At 41.1% G+C, this 9,987-nt stretch overlaps 2 protein-coding genes across 3 annotated transcripts in view; one reads left to right on the forward strand and one right to left on the reverse strand.

The window, feature by feature from the left end:
* LOC125984669 (dehydrogenase/reductase SDR family member 12) overlaps positions 1-4,729 on the reverse strand; it is a 39,977-nt gene extending 35,248 nt beyond the window's left edge. The window contains exons 1-3 of the mRNA XM_049746726.2: positions 4,501-4,729; positions 4,373-4,423; positions 4,124-4,188 (exon numbers count right to left, since the gene is read on the reverse strand). The gene's annotated coding sequence lies outside the window, so the exon portion shown is untranslated. The remainder of the gene's footprint in view (positions 1-4,123; positions 4,189-4,372; positions 4,424-4,500) is intronic.
* Positions 4,730-5,589: 860 nt separating this feature from the next.
* Positions 5,590-9,951, forward strand: map6d1 (MAP6 domain containing 1). Of its 2 annotated transcripts, XM_049746353.2 has the most exons (3): positions 5,590-6,430; positions 6,716-6,905; positions 9,527-9,951. In XM_049746353.2, exons 1-3 carry the CDS (start codon positions 6,003-6,005, stop codon positions 9,599-9,601), a joined length of 693 nt encoding a protein of 230 aa, XP_049602310.1. In that variant the 5' UTR covers positions 5,590-6,002; the 3' UTR covers positions 9,602-9,951. The 2 variants fall into 2 exon arrangements, 1 of the variants encoding a protein (XP_049602310.1); XR_007486977.2 differs by lacking the exons at positions 5,590-6,430; positions 6,716-6,905 and adding an exon at positions 6,913-6,974.
* The last annotated feature ends 36 nt before the right edge of the window (positions 9,952-9,987 follow it).

A 9,987-nucleotide genomic window follows, 5' to 3' on the forward strand; every position in this document is an offset into this window, starting at 1 on the left:
CTAGTTGGAAATGTTTGTCTTTGTAAATATTTTGTATCTCGGCTGCCAAAATAAGATGGAAGGGAAGGGACGTTTGGTTTGTTGACTAACAATCCACCTACCAAACTACAAAAGTGGCAATGAAGTAGTTTGTGTGAAATGCCAGGGAATGTTGCTGGAGGTGTCCCAAACTTTTTTTTGGGGCACTGCAGTGAGGGAGATAAAACGAGCGCCCTGTTGGGAGGAGCGGAAAGTTTAGTTCTGATGGCAGACGGTAACCGTGGATCTGATATCAGATAACGCCGATTTTTTTTTATCTCATCGGGACTGTGTACGTGCGAGTGTGTCAGTGAGACAGCATGAGAGGATATGGAGGAGGGTTCTATGTTATATGTTAAGGCTGTCATGAAATCCTGTGGCTTGACCTACATTTCAGACATGTATTTATATTTTGCACTATATTTGGTGACATGATAAATGAATTTGTCTTTTCATTCCTCGTTCCTACATTCACACTGCCAGATGATCAAACAGACCCCAGATGACACATCTCTAGTACGATTTCTCAGTGAGCTTAACATTCAAGTCGAGCAGCGGCTAGTTGGACCGCAGTGAAAAGAGCCGCCACAAACAATGCCATAAACACCCCGGCTCGAGAAGCTGGCAGGTGGTACCCAAGTACGCTGCTCCACTTAAATCCAGGGATGGCATCATCAGAATAGTGCCACTTCCAGGATGTTACCCTACCCAGTTCGGACCTAATAATCATTGCGAATCATTTTCGCAGATGGAAAGGAAGGGGATTTCTATTTACGTTTGCCTCTAGTGGTATCAAGAAGTAGTGCAGCTTCTTCAGTGATGGCAAAAAGCTTGACCCGGGGTCTGCCGGCACAATGTCTAGAGTGTGTAGGAAGTTCCAGAAGACACCAGAAGGATGGCAACAGTCCAAAAGCAGGACTGCGAACACTGTTACGGCTCGATTGACTTCCAGCGGGCCACTTGTGCTCATGTTTCCGGCCAGACTGTCAGAAACAGACTCTGTGAGCTTGGCACGAAGGCCACAACCGGGGCCTGGACTCACAAGCTGGCACTGTGCAACCCGATTGGCACGAACCAGAGAACACTATGAGTGTCAGATCGAATATTGCAGCATGTCAGAGATGAGCGCCAGGTCAAACCGCTTTACTGATTTATGGCGGGCCCTGAAATGCATAGCGTTGGCAATAGGTGTAAAAATGGCTGCAAAATTAAACAGTAAATATAGGTGAAAAGTTTTTTGTGGAGTTTTTTTTTTTTTAGAAAAGTCTAAAAATGTCATGAATTAAAATCTATACAAAAACAGTTTTTATTTAGTTCTAACAAAACCAAAGAAGGCGGCCAAAAGGAATCAAGCGAGCTGTTATGGAAGAATGCAATGATGAAAGAAGAGGTTAAATATATTATTTATTTATTTAATATTACCGAGAGGTTAAATATTTTCTAGTACGTTGTAATGTTCTTTATCAAACGCACACGAGTCGAGAGACCTACATAGACATGCTTACAACAGCTGGCTTTGTGATCTTTGGCTAATAAACGCCGCTTACATCACCCGCATGACATGAAGGAACCCAAGAAGAAGTAGCGGGCCAAAGAAGTCAGAGGCTGAGCTTAAAAGTGGAAAGAAAATATTTACACCATTTGAGCACATGCGCAGGTAAGCGTTCTGCCTGGTAGTGACGCACCATAGATTCGAAAATCAGAACATGGTGGGCAGGCGGGAGGACACCATGCACAATTGTTACATCATGAGCCTCGGGCAGTAAGATTCGAACACTGACCACTACGAGATGATGCCCGACGGTGGGGTGAGGAGAGTCATTACGTCAGATCTTAAAGAAGGAGTTGCGATCGTGCGGTAGGCAGCAACCGGGTCGTGTGATCACACACACACACAATTTTGGCACGCACGGGTCAGGTCGCACAAACGTTTGACGTGGCGACAAAAACATCCAACGGCTTACCATGCAGCTGGCATGACAATAGTTATGGAAAAAGATGCAGCGTTATTATTATTTTTGAGGAAATTATGAGGCAAAAAGTCACTGTATGCATTTGAGTAAAAGTACAGATACAAAAAAAAAAGGATCCAGTAAAAAAAAAAGGTCGTTAAATTATGTTTCCACACTGACCCATTAATTGATTATTAATCCACCATCTTGCTAACTATAAATAAAATGTTGATCTGAACAAGCTAGCTTTGCTATGGAGAATTTGTCCCGGAATTCCTTTCCTACAGAGACAAAATGCAGTTTGATGGCACCATCGTAAAGCAAGGCCTCCTCTAATATAAAACCCAACAAGGTTAAACTGCTATTTCATTTTAACGGCCCCAGACAAGCCCATGCATGAATGTATGAGGAGCCCGCTGAACTCTTTCACACCGCCGATGTCCAGATTATCCTACTAAAAACGACCTCCGGTTCAGACGGCAACAAAGATCTGATTGCTTATCGGCCTTTCTTAAATGTCTCCTGAATGTTTGCACTCAACATTTGCGGTCTTCTCGCTTCTCCCTGCCGAGTCGTATCGTGGTTTCCCCCCCCCTCCGGTGACACTAATTTATTGTGTCGTCTTCTTCGACCCAACGGTCTCTCTAGATTTACGTTCTTGACAAGCCAGACTAGCCGTGAAATGCATGCGAGCACTTGTCCAACTTTGCGCGATGGTATGCGAGTGCAGTTTAAGAGCTTCTCATGTTTGCCAGACACGTGAATCCATCTTTACAGAAGGATCCCCCCCATATAGATAGATAGCTACCGATCTGGACGGGTTGGAGACGGCAAACACGTGCCGGTGACAGGAGCACGTGATTTTACGATTCGCCCTCCAAGATGAGAGCTCTCAGGAGACGAAAATAAAGGCTCACTTTTTAGTCTAATGAGCGGTGTACTGTGATGTTGCCTGCCTGTCTGCCTGCTGCAGATAGTCCATATATCAAATTCTGAGCCCACTCACGCCTCTGCTCTAGGTGATTCTCAGATCCGATCGACATGTCACTTGGATCCAAAACCGCTTTCAAAGCTTTGGTCCATCCAAGGTTGGATTGGCAGAAAAAAAGACTGACAGATTTGATCAAATGCCAATCCAGCCACGTACATAAAAAGTAAAACTGCTACACTTCAAATCCCATTTTTTTTGGTGATCTCATGTTAACTGTAATTTAAAATGCCCCCTAGTTTAGTGTTTTTCTTTAGCTGAAACTGCGGTAGAGAGATGTACGAACAGTTTTAAATACTAGTCAGGATTGGCACAAAAAGCTTCCAAGACACTTCAGCAGTCAATTCCACACTTACAAGTCACAAGATGATAGCATATGAAATGGAAATTTACACTTCATCTGCTGCGCAGGATTGCGAGACAATGTGTGTGCGTGCATGCTGTCGCATTTCAATGTGGTTCTGAAACGTACCACTGCACCTGTGCAGCAAGATAAAACCAGCCAGTTTCATGGAAATCGGTTGTGTGATTTTTGCCTAAATCCCACTAAGCCACTCGTTTACAAATACTCTATATGTCCTAGTCATATTAGATCATGTGACATCTGAGAATCAGGCAGCCCCCCCCCCCCTTTTCCCTTCTCTACAACACATGCAGAAACAAATATTACAACTATAAAAAAAAAAAAAAAAAATCATGGACCACCACAACCCTCTATCTTTGTGTGGTGGTATGACAGGCAAATAACAAAGGAGTATTTTTGCATAGTGGTCAGTCTAGTAAAGGACATTTTAAATTGTAGAAATATGTGTCAAACTCCCCTAATGGAGTGAATGAATCAGCATAAATGATTTTTAGGGTCAGTCATCGATATCATCGATATCATCATGTTTCCAAATTCATTTTGGAGCTTGTTTTTCAGAGCTGTCAAGTGGATAGAGTTCATTTTTGAGGCTACACTGCCATCTTGTGGCTGTAGGTGAACATTTACTTGGTCACTTACCTTGTTTGTCTATTAAAAAGAAACTGGGATATTTTGGAAAGTTATTTGTTATTATTTTCGGACTGAAAATATGTTTCGCTTTGCTATGCTTGGGATTTGTTTGTTCGTTATTAATGTCATGTTGATTAATGATTATAAATGTTAGAAGAGAAAATGACTTACATTAGTGGTACAACTCGTTCCTTTTGTTCATCCATGGATATCTTTACAATTTGTCTTCATTAGGACTGCAGATGAGAAATAAGTGGGAAAAGAAAAGGAGAAAAAAAAGAATTATTATAACTTTAAAAAAGGAGTTCATCCAAGCCAACTTTAGGCAAGAGTCACTTGTTGAACTGCAACTCTGTTTGTCATTTTCAATATAACATTAATACTAACTTGTGCACTAAATAAAATAACTAAAGTACTCACCAAGCATTTCATCCCAGCAGTCGACATCTCCTGGCAGTTGAGCCATGTTTCCTGTGGCAAATAAATGTCGAAGTTAATAATAATAAGAAAGGTTTTGTGTGTACACAAGCTTCTAGTAGTTTCCCTACCTTTATTATTAAATACAATGGACCCCCGCCTACTTCCGGCTCGCCAACCATAAATTCAAACTATTTTGCCGATTTTATATTTTGAATGTTTAGCAGTATAATTACATTTATGTGTGGATATCCAATTTCTAACACAATTAGCAGATGATTAAAACCGGGAGGGAAATAGAGGAACAAACGAACAGAGCTCAGGATTTTTTATATATATACAAAATATACAAGAAATTGACACAGTAACTATAACACGCGCAAACAACCCCACGCGAACCAGACTTCCGTAAACACTGTACTACGTCACATCATGTTTTGAACGCATGCGCATTACTCGACGTCATTTCACGAACGCATTCTGTTAAAAAAAAAAAGAAATTGTATTTTTTATTTTAACGTGAACGATTACATAGACACTTTACACTCTATTGGAGTATTTAATTATCCACTTACTTTGTAAGTTGTTAGCACTGCAGTTTAGTTAAGTTTAGGTTTTGTCAATTTGGTAATGAGTTTCTTTACCGCCCTCTAATTAGCGGTGTGGTGCTTTCAGGGACACTTGATAAAACGAACATAACTTGCCAAATTCATTTGGTTAATTGTAATAAAAGTTCAAATGATTCATTTTCTGTATTGTCTTGTGTGTCTTTTAGCTCTCCATTTTTTTTAATTATCTAAAAAATTTGTTTTTTTTAAGTCGACCTTAAAAAAAAAAAAAAAGGAACGATCACCTTTTATGTACAGTAGAAGAAGTACCACTCCGTCTCCAGCAGGTGGTATTAAACAACAAGTTTAACATGGTTTGACTTTTGACGTTTATACGGTTTACTGTACACTAAATAATAATTGATGCTGAGATTTTAGGACAATTGAGTAAAGTGCATTATTTTATTTTTCACACCGAACAGTACTACTTGCATATATTATAAGTATATTGTTTTCATTTGATTTCTTTTGGGTGGGGGCATATACTGTATGTTAATTAACTTTCCACTTACTTGCCAAGTAAAATATCCGTCTTCTTTTCTCAGATTATTTATCTTAAATTGAGTAATGGTCCTCATTTAATTACTTTTTTTTTTTTTTACTTTTCTTCTGTGGTAGGAATTGCTGCGTTTTCTGCTCTGCATGCTTGGTCGACGCCGCATCACAATTATGTAACGTGAGGAGATGCAGAAGATCATTTCAGGTGCAAGACTGATTTATTACAGAGTGAACTCCAAGGCTGGAATGGGGCATGTGAACAGAACTCGGGGGGAAAAAAAATCAATGTTGACGTCGGATTTGGAAAGAGGGGGATATTTTTTGCGCGGATCCATCTGCAGAGTGGAGGCACGTCAGAGGAGCGTTTTTGATCCCCGCTGTCACATGGACCCTCTCAGAACCCCACTAGCGGAGCGAGAAGGAGCAACTCTCTCATTTTGAATTCTTGGTCTTTCCCCCTCTGTTTGCTTTTTTTTTTTTTTTTTTTCATCCCCGCATAATTGAAAACCAATTTGGGAAGGGCGGCTATGGCTTGGCCGTGCATCAGCAGAGTATGTTGCCTGGCTCGGTTCTGGAACCAATTCGATAAATCGGACCTTTCCGTGCCGCTCACCATTCAGAACTACTCGGACATCTCCGAGCAGGAGGTGCGATCCGTGACCAAGCAGGTATCCTGCCCCACGCTCGCCACTTCAGCCACCGGAGCGCAAGATGCTGGTGTTATACCAATGTATACCGGCGGCTCCCCGACCCGAAGCTCCTTCAGGGCGCGCAGGGAGCCCAGCTACAAGCCCCGGGAGGACTACCAACCCCCTGGGGTGCCTTTCCCCAGCGTCACGCAGTACAAGCAGGACTACAAACCCTGGCCCATTCCCAAGAAGGACCCTTGGATCAGTAATGGGGGCAGTCAGGGGGAAAGGTTGGAGGTGAATCAAGAGGACAGGAGCTCCTACAGGTAGCACACAATTCTCACCCAGAGCACTTCACGTGATTCACATTGCGTCCATTAGATTTGGTAGAAATGAAATGAAAGGCACTTGTACATATAGCGAGACAGACTGTTTATTTCTTTTCACTTTCATGACTGCTTCAAGTCCTAATTTCTTGCTTGCCCAAGTGAGTTCAATTTGGTTATTATGGTCAAAACTGCTGAGTTTTTGATAAAAAGTAAGAACAAGAAAAGCCCACTAGCATTTGTGGGTTAATCACCTTTTGATATACAGTATCATTCTTACCACAGGCACAAAAGCAGACCATTGGTGAAGAGCAACAGGAAAGAACCTGCAGAATCCTCTCACGTCCCACCTGAGACCAGCTATCAGGCTGCTTATAGCACTGAAGCCCAGCGTTCTATAGAGCCGCACCAAGGAGGCTCTGCCAGCACCAAAATACAGACCGCCTCGGTCACCCGGCCTGTCAGCACATTACAAGTGAGCCCTCTCGTCCTGCACAGCGTCCAGCGCGACAAGACTGAGCTCAGCTCGTCGGTAAAGGGTCAGGTGAGCATACTTGGGTATTAAAAAAAGAAAAAGAGAAGTACAGTCAACAAAAACATGTCAATGCACATCTGGGGACTGTGTAAAATGCAACATGTCATCTTTAAGCCAAAGGTTTTTGGAAACAGCATGCTCATCCGGTTAAAGGTCATCTTGACTTTTTCTCCAAGCTGTCGGGGCACCCCAGGGTAGTGATGTGGCAGCATGTGTCTCAAAGTGACCCAGCTCTTGAAAACAGGCCACATTAGGTAATACATTTGGTTGACCTCAATAGCTTTGAGACAAGATCAGGAAGAAAGCAGATATTTCTTCAAGTGTGCTTTAAAGTAATATTTGCTAACATTTCAGAGGACTCAATGCCTAACACAAAATAATGTAGTGATTGTCCGCAATAGTAAAATATAATAAGAAATCATTTTTTTACAAACCCGTTTTCTTTAAAAAAGTTAAAAAAACATTGAAATCATTCAAAACAGTATGTTTTATGAAAGAAAATCAGCAAATATGCAAATTTGCCAATATGCATCAATTGCAGTTCTAAGTTGTAATATCAACATCCGCCACTAGATGGCATCTATAACTTAGTTGTGCTATACATAAGTGTAATATTACAATTTTGAGAGTGTCGAATTTTGTGAACGAATACCCAAAATGAATTCTTGAAACTAATGTTGGTATTTTGTTCAGGACCTTTGTGCTGTCCTTAAATATTGTATGTTAAGAGCACATATTTTGCACATATTCCATATCTGAAATAGGATTTTTATCATACATCTGTTTATGTGTATGGTCCTTTCCAACATTCCAGTCCTTCCTGATAATGTTGAAGGCTTCCATCCTGACCTGATTTTGAGCTGCCTGCTGTAATGAGAAAGCCCGAAAGAAGCAGATGTGTATGCTCAAATTGAAATTTGAACACCAGACAAAGCTGAAATAATGGATAAGAAGGTGACAGGATTTGTGCGCCAAGCCGGCGGACTCATTAGTGCATGGGCATTGTTCCAGATTAAATTGGGATCAAATTTGCAGCTTCCCCCAACTGGCTGGCTGTCACATTGGTCTGCTGTTTGTAGAAAAACACAAAATTGTGAAGTATCTTTTAATATTTCATGAAGCTAATATCATAATTGTCATTTTGAAGTATTGCTGGAAAACAAGAATAAAACAAAACTAATTCAACACACATTCAAAGTCACAAATACGTAGAATCTATGGATGGCAACTCCAAGTGGTCAAAAAGAATGTTGCCACCTAACATGCACTATTTGTGTTATTTTGTAATAAAAAACATTTTGTATTTGATCACAGTTAATCCATCGATTCTAAAAAAGCTTCAATAATTGCAGTCGTTGTGCAATAATTGACAGAACTCCCGTCAGACTCCAAGTTGGGAAAAAAAGTTGACCCTGCAAAATTCTGCTGCTCATAATTCTCTCTGAGATGTTCAATCAAATGTTAGTGCTGTGAGGGGGGAGGGGGGGGGGGGGGGGGGGGGACGAAATGAGAGTGAGGGAGGGAGGGAGGTCAACAACAGTGCGCACACTCTATTAATCGGAGTGGCCCGGTTAGTGAGAGTAAGCGGCGGCGGCGACGAGGCCGCATCCATCGCTTACCTCATCATCGGAAGAAGGTTTGCGAGGTCAGCTCTTAAAGTTGTTTTGATGGGTTTCTTCTGCCAACTGGGGTACAGTCACGACTCAACGTTGGAAGAGAAAAGAGCCTCCCCCTCCCCTTCCCCAAATGGTGTTACTACCAGGAGATGAAGCTTAAATTGAAATGGTCCCACATGAGTGGCTGAAATTAAAATCTGACCTTGATGATAAAGATATTAGGCAGCTATTCATTATCAAATGAAATCTCTGAATGCCACGTCACCTGTAAAAAAATAATAGTATAGTTTAGGTTCATCCTAAAATTTTCAGAAATAGGTCAAAGAAATCTTTTCAAAAGTATTTCGAAATGTGGTCTTTTACTTTCCGTGTGTGCCAGATGGCAAAAATGAGTAAGACAAAACCAGATTACAAATGAACTCATTTCGGATGCAGCACTGACGCACATCTTTTTATAAAGCAATTTAATTGTTGAAAAAATGGAAATCACGCGGGAGAGTGCAGCATTTCTTTTATACGTCTATCTGCAGTCATCACGACAGGTTTTTGCTCTCATTGTTCCTCTTCCCCTTTCCCACGCTGCCCGTGAACACACAAGAGCATCCCGTGCCAAATCGGCGAGGGGGGGGAAAACGCTGAATAGACAAAATCCTTTTCATCCAAATATTCCTTCCATCAGGCGTTGGGTCTATTTTCTTCCTTTTATCTACACATTATGCATCCACTTTAGGTGGAATAGTTTGTGGAAACACTCATTTCTTTTTCACAAAACACACATTCTGCTGTTTATCATGCCTCCCCACGACTTGCTCACATAAAAAGACTCGCCACCAATGAGGTTAAAATAACTTCGACCTAATTCTGACTACAAAAGATTTAATAATTGCAAGAAAAAAGGAGAATATGTAAGTGATGGCAACAAAATGGTTTGTGTGTGTGCCCCAGCAGGAACATCTGGTTAGGACCAAGTTTCCGCCAAACCCTTCTGCTGTTTTTCAAAGCGGATCACGAGCCTTTTAACATCAGACAGAAGAATGTCTTCAGAAATCTATGCAAGGGAATGTGGCAGGAGAGACCCCTGCAGAGTAAAGATGATGACATCACTTGGTGACCCCCTTCCCCTTTAAAGTCTGCTCTAGTTGCAATGGAATTGAATATGCATGTGAGTGACTCGCTTGTTTTTTTGTTTTTTTTTACAGTACAAGAAACTGAAAGTCAATTTCCTGATTGCTCTTAATGTTTGGGTTTTAGCGGTGAACATTTGATTTAATTCCCTTGTTTGGCGACTTATTGCAAAAACTATGATTTTGTCCATGTTCAAATATAAGTGTGATGTGAATGAAATAATAAAAAGGATTAAGTTCTTCTGATTTTTTTTTTTTTGCAGAATATTTCTCACAGTAAAA

The sequence above is a fragment of the Syngnathus scovelli genome, chromosome 17 (genome assembly GCF_024217435.2).
Source record: "Syngnathus scovelli strain Florida chromosome 17, RoL_Ssco_1.2, whole genome shotgun sequence".
NCBI classification, from domain to species: Eukaryota; Metazoa; Chordata; class Actinopteri; order Syngnathiformes; family Syngnathidae; genus Syngnathus; species Syngnathus scovelli.